At 41.8% G+C, this 22,255-nt stretch overlaps 1 protein-coding gene across 1 annotated transcript in view; it reads right to left on the bottom strand.

Moving 5' to 3' along the window:
* The window catches only part of LOC119976524 (golgin subfamily A member 4-like), a 1,176,663-nt gene that overhangs the window by 688,811 nt on the left and 465,597 nt on the right, over positions 1–22,255 (bottom strand). The window contains exons 72-75 of the mRNA XM_038817077.1: positions 18,992–19,009; positions 11,334–11,345; positions 8,899–8,919; positions 1,485–1,520 (exon numbers count right to left, since the gene is read on the bottom strand). Of these exons, the coding sequence (XP_038673005.1) occupies positions 1,485–1,520; positions 8,899–8,919; positions 11,334–11,345; positions 18,992–19,009 (87 nt within the window). The remainder of the gene's footprint in view (positions 1–1,484; positions 1,521–8,898; positions 8,920–11,333; positions 11,346–18,991; positions 19,010–22,255) is intronic.

Raw genomic sequence — 22,255 nt, 5'->3', positions numbered from 1 at the left:
GCATTCATGTTCATCTGATTCTGAAGTGGCTACAATTCCAAATGGCGATGTGAACACTAGGCTGCCAGTGGGACAGATGGCGCTTAATGCTCGACTAGATTACTTTTGTGATGGTATATCCACTCTCCGAATATTCATCGTCATCTCTGCTTGTTCGCTGATACTGTGCTGCGAATTTTCAATGTAATTCCAAATGAATGTAGGTCCTTCACAGGCCAGGGATTCTGATGAACTGGCGGATATTTCCGGGTTCTTCATTGCTGATCAGAGTTACAGATTTGCAGAATCGTTATGGCGTAACAGGAGGCCATGTGGCCCATCCGAACTGCACCGGCACTCCAGACGAGCATCATGATGCTGTGCGGACACGCTGGCATCCCCCCCCCCGCAGCTCCCCCCACTATTCATCCAGTGCGCTCCTGAATGTTTCAATTGAAACTGCCTCCACCGTAATTCCAACCAGTGCTTTTCAGAACGAACGATTCGTCATGCAGAAAGGTTTTCTCTCACATCGAATTTGCCTATTTTGAAAATCCGTTTGAATAGATACCTTCTCCTTCTCAACCTTTTTTTCTATGAGCGAATAAAGTTTATCACTCTGTGCCCTCGTTATTTTGAAAATATATATCAAATTGCCTCATCGTCTTTTTCGTTCTGAGGACAGTTCCATCCTTTCAATCTATCCTGATAACCGATTTTCCTGGACAACTCTTACATGATATCCATAAAGCATTTCCATTAAATTCGTGGGATGTCGTGTCACAAAAGAATGGAGAGCAGTGGAGTTGTTTCGGGAAATTTGTGTTGGACAGAAGAACAACATCATCTGGCCAGGGAAGCTACATTTAATGTTGGCCATATTGGCTTCGCGGGATATGCTGCAAGGTTCGTTGCCCCTGATTTTCCGAGGACGTTGCCAAGTCATTGATTCAACACCTTCTCTCGGGCTTTAAAGCGTTTGTTGGACGTTTACAATACCTTCCTAACATATATGAGTGCTGTGATTGCACAACATCAAATCCCCTCGTAATCTCCTCTGCTTAATGGAAGATAACACCAGCACCTCCACTTCTTTTGCTGTTGCACGGCCGTATTGACGCAAAGAAGAAAATATGCAATCATTTAACGGTAAAAAGCGAAGCAGTAATGTTGCAGATCCTGCGAATTGTCAAGTTACTTTTAAGATTTGACCTTGGCTTTTTCTTTGTTTTTTTTCAGATTTATCTCGAACGTGCATGATTGAAATCGATATTTTGTGGGCATACGCACTCACTGTAACGACAATTAAATCAAATATGATAATGTTGTTTGCCGTTCTTGCTCTGCTTATAGAGCCATGTAATACGAAGACCGTGGTTAATTATCAATACGAAAGTAAGTAAAATCGATTGCTCCTATCTGGAGCGATTGAAGAACACTGAAAGACTGTTTTGGGGATCCTATCTTTGCCGATACAGCCTTTATTTTTCGAAGCATTTCCTCACCAACATCATCAAGGGCTTTCCGCAGTTTCTCATTGTCTAGTTCCGTGGAAAGAAACAATAACTTTTACATTAGAAGGTAAATCCTTTCACCTGCGACGAAGAAAAGCATCAATAATACTAAATCAGTTAGAATTTTAATGGTAAACTAATAATTAAGAATCATCAGGATGCATTTGGAAATACATGAACTAGCGACCGTATGGCAAAATTTTGATGGGACACGAAAAATACTGAATGGTCGTGAGTTGCATTGTATTGGCGATTTCATTTACAGTGAACCTTTCCCCCGTTGGGGCTTCCGTTCCTCCGCAAGTGAGACATCGATATCCAGCACAAAAGGAGCATTCACAGTCGTCTGGATTAGAAACGCATCAGTATCACAATCATCAATAACATCCAAAGTCAAAGGACTAAATCAAGGCCTTCATTTGGGCTTTTAAAGCAGGTCCGGATAATGGAGTTCGTACACAGTTGTACACCATAGATTGTGTTATACAACAAGAAAAATGCGAATGTACCCATTTTGTACTCTGGGGAAAACCATTGTATTCAGTTTATATTATACCTGAACAATTTCCGTAAATTGCGAAAGGCAGCATCTCTTGAATGGGATAGCGACCAGATAAACTCGGGTTCGCAACGTTTTTGCAGAGAAGGCTGGGGGTGGGGGCGTTTGAGTTTTAAAAGATTAGCATCAATACGGAGAGGCTGGATAATAAAACAACTGTTGACTCTCTTTGAAGGGTGAATAATGAGGGTGCATAATTTTAAGGCGAAGGGCAGGATATCTTTGAGGAGTTTAATTTTCGTGCAGACGTGTTGGATTCTGTAATGTACTTCCTGTGGAGTGGGAGGTGGGTCGAGAGATAGAAAACCACACAACCTTTGAAAGTGACATGTACGAGCATTTGAAATGTCAGAACATTCAAGGATATGCGCCAAAAGGGGGAAAGTGGGATGAGTGTAGATTTAGTGTAGTTTTGTCGCTTCAGACTCGTTGGGCCGAAGGGCCTATTCTGTACTGAGGAATTGATTACCAATGACCTAAAGGAAAATGACCTATGAAGCGTATTTCGTCTTACGGTATACTTAGTTTTACAGTTCAAATCTCACTGCACAGCAGGGGCCTGCTGCCCAGAGCCTCGCCAGTGATTTTTGAAAGTTGTTTTCAAATTGCTTGTCACACAAGTGGATGTTGTGTTATTACTTTTGACAGCACATATCAGGAAAATCGGCTACAGTGAACTTTCAGTTCAAATATTGAAACGTCTTATGTTTCAAAGAAACCACATGTGCACGATCAAATACGTTCAAGTAAAAGGTTGGCCTGATAATTTGGCACATATCTTGACAGTTCTGCCAATAAGATGAAAATATAACCATCCATGTATTCTGCAGATTACTATTCACTACGTCAGCAGTTTGTCATTAAATAACATACTGTCCTTAATGTTGCAGTTTTTTTTGATGACGAAATATCAGCTTTTACTGTCATGAAACCTGGCACACTGGTAACGCAGTCACAACTTCTAACAAGCGCAAAATAATGCTAATAATTCTGCATTCCAATCTGTAACACGTTTCTCACCTCGGGACGTGGAAAACACAAACCGTATACCGGAAAACCAGCTTCCCCAGCTAAATAACAATGAAACCAATTGACATATTACCCTTTTCACTGAATCTTTGAATGGTTCTAGCACAGAATAAAAACATTTGATCCATGGAGTCGGGATTGAAATGAAAATGAAATGAAATGAAAATCGCTTATTGTCACGAATAGGCTTCAATGAAGTTACTGTGAAAAGCCCCTAGTCGCAAAATTCCGGCGCCTGTCCGGGGAGGCTGGTACGGTAATCTAACCGTGCTGCTGGCCTGCTTGGTCTGCTTTAAAAGCCAGCGATTTAGACACCGCACAACTGAAATGTAGCTGGGAATCGTTTTCTTCGGGCTGGAATTTATTTTCTCTTCGAAACATTATCTAGCTCGTCTGTGAAAGCAATGACTGATCGATTGTATTTCCAGCAGCCAATCATGCAGTTTTACTTTTCTTGAGCCCGAAGAGAAAATGCTGGACCATATCAGCAGGGCTGGCACCATCTGCGGGAGGAGAAAAGCGCTCACGTTTTTTGACCAGATAACCCTTTGTCAAAGCGGGACATTTTATTATGCTGCTTTTGGACCTTTCGGCATTTATTCAACACTTGAGTTCCTAGTTTTTAATCTTTGCACCAAGGGTAACGTTTTTTTTCTATTCATTCTGTGTTCTTTCGTCATAAAATGGAGGCGGCCTACCAAATCTCCTCTGAATTGCGGCTTTGATAACGAGAAAGTCACCTTCGATAAGTTATGCGAGGAGCTGAACCATCTCATACCTTCGAAATAATTTATATTCTCACTCAATTATGAATCCCAGGATTGGGCACTGTGCTGCATAGTATATAAAGGTTCATTATAGTCTCAATGCTTTTGCAATCCATATCTCCAGATAAAGCTAAAAAATGTGCATAAAGGTTTTGAACATTTGCTCAACCTGCTGTGCTCTGGGGAAGATTTATGCAGAAAAACTACCTCTCCGCGGGACCACATTACGTTTAGAAGTGTGATTTACATTTTCTAATTCCTCTTATTATTCTTGCCCCCATGGTTGGTGCAAACTACACAAATGGTTGTACCAACTCAATCTGAATTAACCAGAGATTTGAATGTCATCAGGGTAATAGCTACAACATAACGCACTGTCTTGTACAATATGACGTGTATAATTATTCACAATAGTAACATTTTTTCACATTATTGAATGCCTTAAGTTTGTAAAAATTGTATTTTGAATAAGAATAAAAATGTCTAAAGTTAATTTAAATGTTTCGGGACATTGTGCTTCTTCTTCACCCATTCCTAATGTACCAACATTTTTTTCTGCGTGCCTTGGCCTCACTGTTTTTAACGTTATCGCCCAAACCAATCGCTGCCTAGGAAAGGTCCCTCGATAGTTGTGGATGTAGTGTGGAGGTATCGTGAAAGATGAAGTGCTTTGAAGTGCTCCTCAGACATTAACTGAAAGAGAATTTCTCTGGATTTTTCAACGTCGGCTCCGTAATTGCCCTGCTCCTGTCGCCAATCAAAATTCGATTTAGATACGAGAATGATGATGGATACGGTTCTTTTAGCAAATATTTACCACGAAATGATAATTTGATTAACTGCACTGGCAAATTATGGGCAGTTATATCTTATAGGAATAGCACTTCCGATACCTGCTTAATCCCACACCTCGTAACGCGGGTATCCCACCGAATACCCTGAAGAAACCACACTACGAATTAAACTGAGTAGCAGACTATCCTTGCCGCAAACACTCCCCCCCCCCCCACCTCACCCTATACCAACCGCACCCCGGGTAGCCCATTACCGTCCGCATCACGACCCAACGAGTTAATTGCCCACAGCACGAGGAACCACGCTTGAACATTCGACTACCCCGCTCCGGTACTTCTCAAGACTCCTACCCTCTGAATACACATCGCCTAACTGACTCACGCCCTCCAAACTACTACGAGTACCCGCCCACTCCCTCCCCGCCATTACTCAACGATTCTCCAACTCGGTCACAATCCTAAATTAACTCGATTTAAGGCAATACTTCCACCAAAATATTCTCATAAACACCCAACATGTCCACTTGGGGATAATCAATAAATCCTCACCATACGGGATGAGCGGCCACACGGGCACCGAACTAAGCCCCAACACTACAACCGTATGGGCAGCAAGGTAGCATTGTCGATAGCACAATCGCTTCACAGCTCCAGGGTCCCAGGTTCAATTCCGGATTGGGTCACTGTCTGTGCGGAGTCTGATCACGCGATCCGCCTGGTTCTTCGACGACTGCCCGCTCGTTGACTCGTCACAGCAGCCAGCACACCGAACAATACCGCTGACTTACCCACGAACTCTCTTGAGCATTCGACTACAACAAATGCACCACATATCATCCAATATCCTCGAGCCCATATTACCACTGACGTGGCATGACATTTTACAGGGCTGTGTCGGAGTTCAGAATGCAAATTTTTCATCCCCAGTTTAGAGTAAGGAAAAGAGAGAGTAGCAATCGAAAAATATTGTCCCTATAAGAAAGGTTCGGCCCCGTGTTTGGCAGCCTGTGATATTTCTTTATTCCAAGTCGGTGCTTGCACAACTTAATAATATCGACGCAGTTCTGCGCGATTAATCAAATTCGGGAAACATTTATTTGCAAGGAGCGGTAAGTTAAAAATCCACCTACATAGCGTCTGATATTTCAACAAGACTAGTCTCAACTTTATAGACCAAAGCAATTACATCGCCGCTCATCCCACAAGGCAAAATAATTATGTTCGGAGGTCAGAGGTCAAAATGAGAATCAAATATATCATTTGGAATAAATAGAAGGTCTGTAGATAATGTGCTACAGCAGGTATCGTGTAATTTACATCGGAATCCTAGAATCATCATAGAATCATAGAATTTACAGTGCAGAAGGAGGACATTCAGTCCATCAAGTCTGCACCGCCCTGGGAAACAGAACCTTACTTAAACCCATACTTCCACCCTATCCCCGTATCTCAGTAACTCCAACGAAACCTTATTGGACACTGAGGGCCAGTTTAGCATGGCCAATCCACCTGCATGTCTTTGAACTGTGGGAGGAAACCGGAACACATGAAGGAAACCCACGCAGACACCAGGAAAAAGTGGGAAATCCACACAGTCACCCGAGGCCGGAATTGACCCGGGAACCTGGGACTGCGAGGCATCAGTGCTAGCCACTGTGCAACCGTCCCGCTCCTGAATCAGTAATGAGGAAAATGAGAAGTTGCTTATTTACAACATCCAAGAAAGAAAATGTCCCGTTTCATTTTATGTATTGTCTGGCTAAATTTGCAACAGAGGGAACATCGATAGATAACGTAAAATTTTCATTGCTACTGTTCTGGCAACTACGAAATACAAATGATGATCAGAATAAGGGCGTTATACGGAGGGAGATGGGAGCACGACGGTACAGTGCCTAGCACTGCTGCTTCATTAGCGACGTGGATCCGGGTTCAATTCCTTCATCGGGTGACTGTCTGTTTGGAGTTTTCACTGTCATCTTGTCTGCGTGGGTTTCATAAGAACATAAGAACATAAGAACTAGGAGCAGGTGTAGGCCATCTGGCCCCTCGAGCCTGCACCGCCATTCAATTAGATTATGGCTGATCTTGTGTGGTCTCAGCTCCACTTTCCCGCCCGAACACCATAACCCTTAATCCCTTTATTCTTCAAAAAACTATCTATCTTTACCTTAAAAACATGTAATGAAGGAGCCTCAACTGCTTCACTGGGCATGGAATTCCATAGATTCACAACCCTTTGGGTGAAGAAATTCCTCCTAAACTCAGTCCTAAATCTGATTCCCCTTATTTTGAGGCTACGTCCCCTAGTTCTGCTTTCACCTGCCCGTGGAAACAACCTGCCCGCATCTATCCTATCTATTCCCTTCATAATTTTTTATGTTTCTATACGATCCCACCTCATCCTTCTAAATTCCAACTAGTAAAGTCCCAGTCTACTCAACCTCTCAAAATCCAACCCCTTCAGCTCTGGGATTAACCTAGTGAATCTCCTCTGCACACCCTCCAGTGCCAGTATGTCCTTTCTCCAGTAAGGAGACCAAAACTGAACACAATACTCCAGGTGTAGCCTCACCAACACCCTATACAACTGCAACATCACCTCCTAGTCTTCGGGTTCTCTGTTTCATCCCAAAGTTCAAAGATGTGCAGGTGGATTCCCTATGCTTCATTTTCCTTTACTGTCCATGAGGGTTCGGTGAAATTACTAGAGACTCTTATCTGTGTGGGTCTCACTGCTCAAACCGAAAAAGTGTACTGAATTGACCACGCTGCATTCCCCGTTAGTTGGAAAATGAACTGAGTATCCTTCCACAAAAGTAAGAATGATAATGATACTAACAGATTAAAGTGATTAGCATTACGCTGCGCATTGGAAATTTGGAAGCCGCCTTTGTATTTTTTCCTCTTATGGGTGCTATTATTGCTGGAACTCATCTCAGATTTAATAGAGCACAACATTTTTTTACAAGTAATGGTAACTCCTACAACGTATTAACGCGTTTTGAAAAAATAATATTCACCATTTCAATCATTATCGCCAAGTTATGTTGTGGAAATGCCGGCGTTGTACTGGGGTGGGCACAGGAGGAAATCTTATAACACGTGGTTAAAATCCAAAAGATTTGTTTGGAGTCAGCTGATGAACCAGCTGCATCCGAAAGCCAGTAACTCCAACCAAACCTGTTGTGCTTTAACCTGGTGTTTTAAGGCGTCTTACTCTACGGAGTTACGTGTGTGATTGTGTCTGTGGGTCGTGTCTGTGCGTGTTTGAGTATGCGATGTGTGTGTGTGTGCGTTGGGTTGGTTAAAGAGGGGTTCTTGTGGTCTCATATTGCCTTCGCCCAAATATTGCGTTGGCCATACAGTTTGCCGCTGCACACGTTGTCGTTTATGTGAAAGGAATTGGCTTAGGGCTATCAATGAACATGGTTGACAAGAACTTCAGCTGGAAATTCAGGACAGAAGCACATGCTACGATGTCTATGCAAATATGGAATTCGCTATTATTAGTTGCGGTGATCGATGACAACACAATCAGAGGTAAGGTGCATATATTTTAAAAAAAGAATTACTTTGGTAAATGTATTTGGGAAAAGGTGAAAACGGGTGAAGTGGACCACAGACCACTATGGATCATTTTGGGGCGAGTGTTATGCTTCAAGAGCAGGTAAACGCTTCGAAGCCTTGCACCAGAGCTCCTTTCCTGAACCAATTGCTTCCTTCTCACCCTTTCATTTTTAGAAGCTTATGCAAGACATTTTGCCTGAGGACGCTTTTGGTCCTCTGTGCTAATGCCTCCTCCTGTGGCTTGTTACGCAAATGCACATGGGAAGCGCATTGTAAAATCCTGCTAATTACGCATTTCACTTCGAATTAAGTTGTGGTTGCTCGGCATTTTCGTTTTAATATAGTCCGTGCGACTAGGAAACAGACAAATATTCTATCGGTGAATTGATTGTTTCATGCTCTGATTTTGCATCGACTGCAAGTAATGATATGTTATTGACAGTCACGGAATTACATAACGCAGTGAGATGAATTGATCCCGGGTTTGCTTCACATGCATTATGTTATCGCAATTACAACAGAAACAATGTTATTGTTTACAGATGGGAAATCTGTGAAATTAAGCGTCCACACAGAATCCAACACTGAATATTGTTAACAGATTTAAATAAAATGAATTACAGCCGACATATACCATTTTTACTCTTGCGAAATTCGGGATATAATTGATTATTCTGAACACATACCTGTACGATCGCCCATTGTTCCTTTTGTTTAAAGATTTTTAAAAAAGATTAATGGTGATTATTATGTTTTAAGCAATTGACAAATACAATTCTCCAGAATTTTAAAGCTTTACACAATTCTCCAGAATGCTATTTTTCATGGAAGTATCAAAACAATTCATTACATTTTGCATATCAATTCGCTTTAAATCCCAAAGGTTATATTATAGACGACTAATTCTGTCAGATAATGTACATAATAAACGACTGACGATAATCAGCTATAGCAAATGTTTCTGTGGTTATCTAACATTCATGTGATTCTGGTGGAAATTCCCGAGTTTTTGTTTCTCTCGCCAAGGCGCAGACTGAACACCAGCGAACAGACAACCCACGTGATAGACTATGCCTTGAGGGGTCAAAGAATAATATTATCAAATGTGATGTTAAACTGGCTTGATGATTCATTATTCCATTGTTTACGGAACGATTTAAGATGGATCTAAACCCCAAAAGACTACAGAACAAATGGCGTCGTCAACCAAAGCAATTGATAATGATTGTGCCTTTATCGTAAACTATTAGGTAGCTTTGGATGATAGAAAGTGCCCGAAAAGGAAATTGCTGACAGCGTATCTATTATTTCCCTCTGTCTCTGCACGTTCAGTAATATGTACTTTGTGCCGCTGATTAACTACAACTTCGCTACTTATTTCCAGAAAGCAAAAATATCAAGAGCGAGAATATGGATGTACGATCACATTAGTCTCAATTAAATCAAAGTATCAAGGAAGTAAAGAAATATGGTAAGTTCACTGAATGGGAAATCATATTATAGGGATTTTTCTAAGCAGTTACCTTTTTCTTTTTCTTCTAAGTCCAGTCCCTTTTCAATGTAAATGTTGTCCGAGTTCTTCTTCCGACTGCGTGTTAATTATCCAGGAAAATAAAATGCTGAAGAAGACTGAGCCGTCAAGGGACGTTCCAGCTCCTTTGCTTGAAGTCCAGAATGGTAACTGTGAAAAGTCCACTTATTCAGATGCAACAATGACAGGAACGATAGGCTATGGTTGATTTCATGAATATTTGGGAAAGAAGCGTTTAATCCTAACAGCGAATGCCTGCTTATGTTGCCAAAAAGCAACGTACTTCATATTTAAAGCTTCACGAAATATTTCCATGGATGAAATTGACGTCAATTTGCTAGTTGCGACATCTGATTACGTGACATGTGAATGCTGCCCGCGTACTAGCATATTTGTGCAAAACTCTGATGTTTTGTTGCTTATCGAAAAATATTTCCGTGTTTCAGTTAAGTGACATTGCGCTGCTACACTCATGTCACAATTAATTAGAATGTTTCAGGTAAGAGGAACATAATGTCCGACCGTCGGTGTACGGTATTCTGTCTGACAGCGCACTTCCGCCCATGGGTTCCCCGGAAAGGATGAGTGGATTCAATGGTAAATCCCTTGAAAAATGGTGGGCACACCTGTTCCGAATAGATATTAACGGTGTGTTCAGGGGTCACACATAATTTGTTCACATTTTACGATGGCGCAAAACTAATGGGGTATGTGGTTTGTAAGGTAAATCAAGGGGATTTGGATAAGCCAGTGCAAGGCGAATCAAGGGGATTTGGATAAGCCAGTTAAATGAGCTCCCTGTGCATATGGGAGGTAACGTGCCGTTATCCAGTTTTAATGAACAAAGATGCAGTGTAGAGTATTTATTCAATGGAGAGACTTTGAGCAGTCTTTCTGTCGAAAGGGACATGTGTGCCCGCGCGTATATGAGCAAATGGAACCAACTATGCTATTGTGGCAAGTAATCGTATGAAATTGGTATGTCGTCTTAAACAAACGGAGATTTGAGTAGGGATTTCGAATCAAGTAATTTATGAAATCCAAGGTGCTTTTAATGGAATATAAAACATGCACTTAAGCATAATAAAGAAAAAAACGGATGTTATTGGACCATAAGACAATAAGGTACAGGAACATAATTAGGACATTCGGCCCATCTGTCTACTCCGCCATTCGATCACGGCCGATATGTTCCCCATTACCATTTTCTTGCCATTGCACTATGATCCCGCATCCACTTATTAATGAAGACCCTATCTATTTCTGTCTTAAAGACACTAAGTGGCTTGACCTCTCCAGCCTTCTGCGGCAGTGAGTTCCGTTGCAAACGGAAGAAACCGACGCAGATACAGGGAGACAGTGCAAACACCAAACATACAGTCGCCTAAGGCCGAAATTAAACCGGGTCCCGGCCTCTGTGACGCAGCAATTCTAAAATGTCTTACCGTTCAGCTCCTCAGATGACTCAGTTGGATTTTTTCCAAGAGCAGAGATATATTGTGGGGCAACAGAATATTGATATTTTATCAAAACCTCAATAACGAACGTTGATATAAAATGGCGCATTCAGTGTTGATTTATCAACCTCACCTTGGTCAGTTTCTGAAAATAAATTAGAAGAATTCCAGGACAGTTAAGGCGCATCTTTGTGATATTCCAGTAAATTCTTGTCTTTTAAAATATTGCAAGAAAATAAATAGTTACGCTTCTTCCTTCGACGTTCCGCTGTTTAAATTTACTCAATTTCCTATCCATGCACTCTAAATCAATGAAAAATATTCAGGAATCCACGTAATAACCGGTCACATGCAATTGCAACGCAGGTGAGACATGAACATATATTACGTAACAATTAGTCATTGATTAGATTTGGAGGGCAGAAACCTATATAACAGAACACAATGTAGAATATGTGCCTTCTTTTTCAAGCGTATCCAATTTACAGTTAAAATCAGCTACAATTTCTTCTTTCGCGGTTATTTCCGAACATTATAACAAGTCTCCCGATGTATCGACAGGCTAATATTAATGCGGTTCTAATAATAGCGTTTATAATGATAAGTGCACAATGCGACCCAGACAGTTTTGAAGACAATTTACAGTGAATGGATACGTACAATTCGTTTTTAGGAAAAGTTAAATACGTTTATTTCTTTCCTTCGAAATTGAGAAATCCTGAAGAATTTTACCATTAAAATATGAGTACATCATCAGAGAGTAATCGGTTGGAAAGTTTTGTTCGCTCGCCGAGTTTTATATTTTCAGGAACGATTTGAACTAATAGAACATGGGGTTATATATTTATGTTCTCTGCACATTTCATAAAAGTTGCATTATCGATAACATCTATTTTGCACCGGCAAATGTTGATATTCATCGATCAAAAGTATTCACACAAATTAAAATTTAAAAATAGCTGGAACTTATAAGAACATAAGAATATAAGAACTAGGAGCAGGAGTAGGCCATCTGGCCCCCCGAGCCTGCTCCGCCATTCAATGAGATCATGGTTGATCGTTTGTGGACTCAGCTCCACTTTCCGGCCCGAACACCATAACCCTTAATCCCTTTTTTCTTCAAAAAACTATCTATCTTTACCTTAAAAACATTTAATGAAGGAGTCTCAACTGCTTCACTGGGCAAGGAATTCCATAGATTCACAACCCTTTGGGTGAAGAAGTTTCTCCTAAATTCAGTCCTAAATCTACTTCCCCTTATTTTGAGGCTAAGCCCCCTAGTTCCGCTTTCACCCGCCAGTGGAAACAACCTGCCTGCATCTATCCTATATATTCCCTTCATAATGTTAAATGTTTTTATGACATCCCCCCTCATCCTTCTAAATTCCAACGAGTACAGTCCCAGTCTATTCAATTTCTCCTCGTAATCCAACCACTTCACCTCTGGGATTAACCTCGTGAATCTCCTCTGCACACCCTCCAGTGCCAGTCCTTCCTTTCTCAAGTAAGGAGACCAAAACTGAACACAATACTCCAGGTATGGCCTCACTAACACCTTATACAATTGCAGCATAACCTCCCTAGTTTTAAATTCCATCCCTCTAGCAATGAAGGACAAAATTCCATTTGCCTTCTTAATCACCTGTTGCACCTGTAAACCAAATTTCTGTGACTCATGCACTAGCACACCGATGTCAATCTACACAGCAGCATGCGTTAATATTTTGTTGTTTAAATAATAATCCCGTTTGCTGTTATTCCTAACAAAATGGATAACCTCACATTTGTCAACATTGTATTCCATTTGCCAGACACTAGCCCATTCACTTAACCTATCCAAATCCCTCTGCAGACTTCCAGTATCCTCTGCACTTTTCGCTTTACCGCTCATCTTAGTGTCATCTGCAAACTTGGACACATTGCCATTGGTCCCCAAGTCCAAATCATCTATGTAGATTGTGAACAATTGTGGGCCCAACACGGATCCATGAGGGACACCACGAGCTACTGATCGCCAACCAGAGAAGCACCCATTAATCCCCACTCTTTGCTTTCTATTAATTAACCAATCCTCTATCCATACTACTACTTTACCCTTAATGCCATGCATCTTTATCTGATGCAACATCCTTTTGTGTGGCAAATTGTCAAAAGTTTTCTGGAAATCCAGATATACCACATCCATTGCCACCCCGTTATCCACTGCACTGGTAATGTTCTCCAAAAATTCCACTAAATTAGTTAGGCACGACCTGCCCTTTCTGAACCCATGCTGCCTCTGCCCAATGGGACAATTTCTATCCAGATGCCTCGCTATTTCTTCCATGATGATAGATTCCAGCATCTTCCCTGCTACAGACGTTATGCTCACTGGTCTATAATTTCCTGCTCTCTGCCTACCTCCTTTTTTGAACAGTGGTGTCACGTTTGCTAATTTCCAATCCACCGGGTTCACCCCAGAGTCTAGTGAATTTTGGTAAATCATCACTAGTGCATTTGCAATTTCCTTAGCCACCTCTTTTATTACTCTGGGATGCATTCCATCAGGGCCAGACTTGTCTACCATTAGCCCCATTAGCTTTCCCATCACGACCTCCTTAGTGGTAACAATCCTCTCAAGGTCATCACCTGTCATAACCTCCTTTCTATCAGTCACTGGCATGTTATTTGTGTCTTCCACTGTGAAGACCGACACAAAAAACCTGTTCAGTTCCTCAGCCATTTCCTCATCTCCCATTATTAAAACTCCTTTCTCATCCTCTAAAGGACCAATATTTACCTTAGCCACTCTTTTTTGTCTTATATATTTGTAAAAACTTTTGCTGTCTGTTTTTATATTCTGAGCAAGTTTACTCTCATACTCTATCTTACTCTTCTTTATAGTTTTTTAGTAGCTTTCTGTTGCCCCTTAAATATTGCCCAGTCCTCTAGTCTCCATCCAATCTTTTCCACTTTGTATGCTCTTTCCTTCAATTTGATACTCTCCCTTATTTCCTTAGATATCCACGGTCGATTTTCCCTCTTTCTACCGTCCTTCCTTTTTTTGTGTATAAACCTTTGCTGTGCACTGTGAAAAATCGCTTGGAATGTTCTCCACTGTTCCTCAACTGTTCCACCATAAAGTATTTGCTCCCAGTCTACCTTAGCTTGTTCTTCTCTCATCCCATTGTTATCTCCTTTGTTTAAACACAAAACACTAGTATTTGATATTACCTTCTCACCCTCCACCTGTATTTTAAATTCCACTGCCACAACTAAATAATTTTAGTTATTGCCCATTATGGGTCCGAGTAAATTGAACATGTGAACTTCAGTCTCGGTAACGGTAGGGGATTGATTTACTTAGACTTCTGTATGCACTTTAGGGAAGGAAATCTGCTGTATTTACTTGGCATCGCCTACAAATGCCATCACACGCACAACAACGTCGTTGATTCTGAAATGGCATAGCACCCCAATAAGCAGTATTGGCTTCACAGGAAACAAAAATGAATGAAACTGGACGACTATGTGACATCGACCTGGGGCGTGACGTCACTACCAGAAACCAAGGCCTGTCGACTCTTCAAATTATTTCTCTGGGGCGTGTTCCAACATTGGGAGAGCAGCCTCAAAGACTATAAAAACAACAGCATGATATCGTCATTGGCGGCCAGCGATAGATGAGGAGTAGGGAGAGATTGACGAAGATTTCGACAAAAAGGAAAAAGGATTGCGATTGGTGGTAATCATGTCTAAGACGTCTATTGACAATAGCACTTGAAGAGATATTAATTAGTTAATGGTAGAACAAATATAAACGGCGTGGCAAAGTAGAAGGTGGAACAGGGAACAGATGGACCTCCTAGGGTGGAGTAGGAAGAGAGTAGATTGTGGTTTGGAAAAACATGATTTCAAGGGGATGTAAACAATAATCAATGGAAAAATAGAAATACGTTTGATATGATTTAAAATGGAGTGAAGCTGATTGAAGTTCATAATCTGAATTCGTTGAACTCAATGAAAAGTATTGTAACATGTCTAATTGGAAGATGAGATGCTGATCCTCCAGTTTGCATTTGACTTCAGCAAAACATTGGATTAGACCAAGGACGGACATGGAGACAAAGGAGCAGGAGATTGAAATGGCAAGAGACTAGAGCATCTCTGCCCTGCTTCCAGACGGACCAAAGGTATTCTGCAAAACGGTCACCCACTCTGGATTTAGTCTCACCAATGTAGAATGGACCCCAGTGGGAACAGGTATTTGAAGAAGCCAGAAAGAAGGATCTGCACGAGAGGCGCTGCTTGATCTGAAAAGCGTGTTCATTCATTACGATTGTGAGCAAAGAGTAGGTCAAGGGGCAGGTATTGCATCTTCTGTGATTTCAGGAATGGTGCCAAAGAAAAGATTTTTGTGGTGATGAATAAGTAGGCCATGCTATTGGGGAGGAACAATCGACGTGGATTTTTCGACAGGGGGTGTGAGGGGAAGATGTGTTTGTGATGGCAGCATGCTGGAGTTGACAGAACTTGCAGATGAATATCCTTTGAATCCTGCGACTGGTGGGGTGAAAAGGGAGGACAAGGAGGACTGCTTCCTGCTTCAGCTCGAGTCATTGATTCATTTCCGTCCCCCTTTCCATCATATTTTTAATTCCGGCCTTCTCCCCTCCCCGTACCGCAGCCGATCTGTTCCTTTTTCGAAGTTGCCAACTCCAAAACTGTCTAAATCTTGTCTTATTTCCAGTTCTCGCTCGCTCTGATGAGGAGTAATCAGGAGAGAAACTAAAATGCTATCAGATTTTCCAGAATGATCTGTTTTGGTGTACCACCCAGAGGTTGCATTGAATCAACTCTCCAGTGCACCTTGGACAGCACATGCAACGCAGGAACATAACCACTTAGAAAGCCAGCCGCAGCAGATATCTGGGAAGACCACCACCTGGAACTTTCAATTCCAACCATCTATCATCCTGAATTGAAAATATATCGCCGTTCCTTCACTGTTGCATTGCCAAAATACAGGAACTCACTCCCCAATAGCACTCTGAATGTATTTTTGTCTCAGGTACTGCAGCGGTTGCACAACACAGCTCACCACCACATTCTGAAAGGCAACTTGGAAGGGGCATTATTGACTCTGGACTGGCCAGCGACGCTAACATCGCTCAAAATATTTTTTAAGACCATAGTTTTTTTTTTTATAAATGTTTTTATTCAGTTTTCATATTTTATATTGAACAAATTACAAATTGTTAGGAGAGAAAAAAAACCAAACACGCAAAAATTAACATACATATTTACAGGTAAGAATCTTCGTAGTAGTAACTGCGCCCCCCCCCCCCCCCCCCTCAACATGTTTATTTAGTTTGGTTTTGGGCCTTAGCTAGCCATCGAACCCCTGTAACGAACCTGTAGCCCCCCCCCCCTCCCGCTACCTTCCCCCGACTATTCTTCCTCTTGTACATTGGCCACAAATAGGTCCCGGAACAGTTGCATGAATTGACGATCCATACATCAGATTAAGGGAACGTATAAAGTGTGTAATGGAATAATTTTATTGTTAGTACATTCTAATTATTTATTATTACCTATTACTAAATCTTACCTTACCTGACCACCAGAGTAACACATGGAGGGCTGATCATAGATGTTCCTCGACTGCCTTTCTGTTGTGATGCCGCCTGCCTCAAATGCTCCAGAACTTAGTGCTGGCACAGGATAACACCGTTCCATCAAACTCCCCTCCGCTGCCATAGTTCAGGCCATCATTCAGTTGCGTCATGATCTCATTGACTGGTGGAGCAGTCGCGATACATCAAATGACCTAGTTCTGCTGATACATCCTATGATCTTATATGTGCGTAAGTCGCCAATTTTCGACAACACTGGTTATTTTCCATGCAGTCTCACTGTAGAGGCTTGCGGAATGGCATCAGTGACAAGGTCTGAATATTAGCCAGTTCAGGTCGTAATCGTCGGGGAGAAAGCTGGGAAGAGGAGGTGATATCTCCCTCAACAGTCTCGTTCTAACATTGCATGGCCCTTTCCCAAAGAGAGACTGTCAGTGTCTATTGTTCTGGAGATATCAATAGTGGACTATGGTGATAGCTGATGTCAAACTGATAGTACGGGCTGCACGTACAAAACCCCGCTGACGAGAATCTTCGGCATTGCCGGTCCTAGATTTATTGTAAAGAAAGGTGTTCCTGTAGAGATCAGGAATTGCTTGACCACACTGTTTAATACAGTTGATGCTGATCAAGACAGTTGAAAAGAAGTCTGTTGACACACAAGCTAAGAGGGTAATAGGATTCAGTCAAATTCAGGACAATATGTGGTGAACAACAGAGACATCAAAGATGTTTGATGGAAGAAATATTATGAAGGAAAAGCTGCGAATGCTAAGTCACCTGCGCTGATTGAGCTGGCCAAAATGTCAGACGAATGAAAAAAGTTTAAAGGAGCGCGTGAAAAATTAAGAGAAATGTTACTGAGTAATTACAGTGAGGAATAATAGACTACAGAAAGAGAATTGAACACAGTATAAAAGACCACTAAACAGCTCTGTCAAAAAACAGTTGGATTTTTCCAGGTAGAGGATGCATAGACCATTTGATATGTGCAACATCACAGAGCAATGCCACGAAAGGAATTCACCCTTCTACATCAACTTCATAGACGTCAAGAAATTGTTCATGGTGAGGACTTGTGAAAGATTCCCAGAGCTCATAGAATACCGTCCATGATTGTCAATCATATTGGGAAGGTATATGGGTGCTTTAAATCCAGTTTCACTGTGAATAAATAGATTGAAGTGAGCTCCGGAATGCAGCAATTCTACCCTCTGACCTCTTCGACTTTTCGTCAACGTCGCCTGAATCGTGTATCAAGCAACATCAAACTGTCCCAGAGGAATTCAATGAATTTCGTTTCGTCCTCGACTATTCTAATCATCTGTTTGCTGGAGAAGGGGGATTGTCGGACTTGATCCATATCAGCAAGGGCTACACTACCAATAAGGTAATCTAAGATGGGCACCAGTCTGGAAACGTTATTGGTGCAGGACTCTGCTGAATGAAAGGGAGAGGTAGATTCTATATGGCGCGAGGCACATGATGCAGCGTAAGACAGAATCAACATTGCTGCGGTATTACGTCCCACAGCGATGATACCTGACGAAACTAACTTCTGCTTTAATTCAGGGGCGTAAAATCTGCCTGAAGCGAAAGACAGTTTGTTCGAGCGAGGATGGCTGTGGGCCAGGTAGCACCGAACTGTATGTGTTCTGCACTGATTCCTTGGACGACACGAAGCGAAATCTCTTCATTCACGAAATCCTGGATATGTTGTTGTAGATTCTGGTTGGCTTCTCAATCCGATTAGATTGGAGAATTCGTGATAGGTAATGCGGACTAGGGACGTCCGTATCCCTTTTTATGGCAATATTAAATCAAACATATATATAAAGAGTAAAAAAAGATGTCCGAGATGCTATCAAGCTCACGTTTACTCCCGTCGTATAAAAGCTAGGGGACGACAAATATTGTTTGCAATACATGTCTAGCCGAACGTTATTAACTTAATGCGAAGGAGCAGCAGGTTCCAGCTACATACTGTTGGGCTTTATATTTATAATTCCGGTAATTAGTGTGTTTGGAGTAAGGTTTTTAACCTAATAGGAAAATGCACACTTATCATACACTTTGTTCAATTTACTGCACATACAATTGTGATAATATAATGACAAAAAAAATAATCCTGGGTTCTAAATGGTTTCACTTTTACCCTGTTTACTTCATTACATACGTGTGCCTCTGTCGGGTCCTGAAATTAACCATACGCAATATATTTTTCATGCTTCTTTAAATAAGGAATAAAGAATGTTGAACATTTGAACAAATGAATGAAAACACTTTCTAAAACGTCGGGAATCACACAAGGCATTTAAACTCCCATGGCCGAGACAGCAATGGCTTCACTGCTTCTTAAAGAAGAAAGTCGTCATAAAATGAAATTTGATTCGACAACTGTCTGCAGTGGATACACTCAATAAACCATGCACTGCCCAGATGAAGGAAAAATGTGTCAAATTATTTTGTGGCAAATCGGACGTAAATGAGATGCATTTAAAATGAAATTCGCGGTACATTTCATAGTGTTCCCCCACAATCGAAAAGATCACTATGTCTATTATTTAACCGATCAGAGGTTTAATTATTTTGCACCATCTGTTGACACAGCAGTATTCAACCACGGTGGGGAAGGACATGACAGACATCAAATACTTCTTACCACACTGGTGGCTTGGTGGACAGGGAGTGGTATCCACATACTTACGAAATGCAGAGTGATACTTTTTGTGAGAAAGGAGAGGCATCATAACGTATAGATATAATTGCATCGTGCTGCAAGAAGAGAATGTATGTCTGCACGTGGCGTAGGAGAGGGTATTTGTGTGTGTGTGTGTGTGTGTTGGTGGCATTTTGGAGCAGTTGCGAAAGTCCTTAAGAATCCACACAGAATTTATTATTCTTATGTCATTCAGGACAATCATGGCGATACTACATGCACCTACGCTTCAGTGTGAGCTGAAATATTGGGTGGGCTTATCCATCGGCGGAATTATGCATCGGCGGGATCCTCCGTTTTTTCCGCAGCACACTCACGGTTGTGGATTTCTAGTCAGCGTGGGGGTGGCCACAATGTAGAACACCTCCCACCCCAATGTCAGGCTGCTGGGATGGAGAATCCTGCCCATTGTGTCTAATTCACATCGACACACTTCAGGTAGAAGCACAATGCTTCATACTGGATGCAAAGGTCCAATACTGTTTGTATGGATAAGGGACGGAGGGACATTGGAAAACGAACAGGAGTAGGAGAAGGACATTGAGCCTCACTAAACTGCCCCGCCATTCCATTAGGTGGTGGTACAACTTTTACCCATTAACTCTTTTACCATAATGCCCTCCATTTTCCTTGACCTCTTTACTTGCTAGAACATTACAGAACTCTATATTGAACAGATGCAATTCCTGAGCCTCCATAACCGTCTGGTGCCGATAATTACAAAGATTCACCTCCCTTCGACTGTAAGAAGCCCTCCTCATTTGAGTTGAAAATGGTCTTTCTCCTATCTGATATTGTGCTGGCTAGTTGCAGAAATCCGGATCCATGACTAACACCTATCTTGCAGCTAACTTGCGGCACCTCGTGAGAATGTTACTTGTTTCAATGAGATCAGGGATCACAGGGTAATTCTTTTCAATTTCGCATTTTTTAATTCAATAATTCCTCAGTCACCCATTATAATATTCTGGGGTCAGACTTATAAGATTTATTTGTTTGTCTTCGGTTTCTGCTGCCCCCTCCTTTGCTCGCGATTCATCATGCCCACACACCGGTCACTGGTGTTTTCTAACTGAAATAACCCCATGGTATTCCACGCATTGCACTTCCCAGCCACATAACTGACATGCCCATGCACTGTAATGACAGCATGAGGGAATTTTCCAGCTCATTACTTCAGTCCTGTTTCGTTCCTAATTCTTGAAAGCTGCTCGACGCCGCCACCACATTGCTGCATGAATACTGGCTGACTGGAAATTAATTGAGGTTTGGCCAAAATGTCAATGGATGTCTCATGTCATGAACATCAGAAGAAGATAAGTGGTTACTCAGATCAAAGTTGAACTTCAACTGAATCTTGTGGTACGCGTCACTTCTAATAATGCCATTCGCTAATAACATTTTCTACAAGTTAGTTTTAATCCCCCCCCCCCTTCCTCCCTCCCCTAAACTGACTACCGGAGGGACAAATTAGAGCCCAGATATTGTTCTTGGTTCTGCACGTATAATCCGTTCAGCTTGCAATAACAAATTCCATTCTTCAGAAATGTAAAGTTACCCACCACCTCATCCTTCCAAAAGTTACCCATTCGTGCGGTCAATGCGCTATTATCTTTCGTTGTGTTCTCCTCGGAACTGAGAAGGCATGCGATTTTAGCTTTTTATATTTGTTTCCCAATTGAGGGCAAATATAACCCGGATGCTGTGCGCTATGAGGCATCAGTGGTACCGACGGCACCATCATTCTACCTTACTCATGTTTCTTTCTACTTCCGGTATCGGATGGATATGTTTCGGAATCCTTCTTGTTAACCATTCCTACTGAGCATGTCCTGTATGTCCTACCCCAACACCAGGGAGACGATATACCGCACTGGGTTAAAGTCTACGGCGGCAGGAAAGTCTCCATATTCCCTCAATAGCTAATTACCGTCTCCCGTTGCTCTGTCGCTATTTTTCCTTCCCACTCTGAAGCTGAATCATTGATCGATACAAAAAACCTAGATCAGGCTATGGTCCTCAGTGTCCCCTTAATAATAAGCAATATTGTCACAACTCGGCTTACACTCACACTTCAGTGAAGTTTTGTGAAAATACTCTAGTTGCCACACCGCGGCGCCTGTTCAGGTGCACCGAGGAAAATTTGGAATGTTCAATTCACCTAACAGAAGGTCTTTGGGACATTGTGGGAGTAAAGCGGATCACCTGGAGAAAACCCACGGGGACTCGTGAAGAACGTGCAGACTCAGCACAGACAGTAACCCAAGACGGAAATCGAAACGGACCCTGGCGCTGTGAAGAAACAGTGTTAACCACTGTGCCATTGTGCTGCACTCATGACGTTCACCAGCATCCAAAATGAGTTGGTGAATGAGATGGCTTCGGAAGATTCCTCCACAACCTGAAAAGTCGTCTGTACAGCCTGATAGTGACCAATTCGACGTGTATCCATGCTGCATGAACCGCCTTGTGATCAGTCGCCAGTGGTTTCATCCTTAGTTCTATACTTTTCAAATGCGCCACAGTGACTCCAGAAAGCAAGAAGCTGGAGTTTGTGCCAATGGTGAATGTTTCGGCAACAGAAATCATCTGTTTCTTTCCAAATATTACAGTTTGGACATTCCTTTAGGCTGACTGCTTGGTCATAAATTAGATGAACTTTTTATGCACCTTGAAACTATAAACGTAGACGCTATTATTTCTAATGAGCTTTGCAACCTT

The sequence above is a fragment of the Scyliorhinus canicula genome, chromosome 13 (assembly GCF_902713615.1).
Source record: "Scyliorhinus canicula chromosome 13, sScyCan1.1, whole genome shotgun sequence".
Classification (NCBI taxonomy): Eukaryota; Metazoa; Chordata; class Chondrichthyes; order Carcharhiniformes; family Scyliorhinidae; genus Scyliorhinus; species Scyliorhinus canicula.
This window is presented reverse-complemented; position numbering and strand designations above follow the sequence as displayed.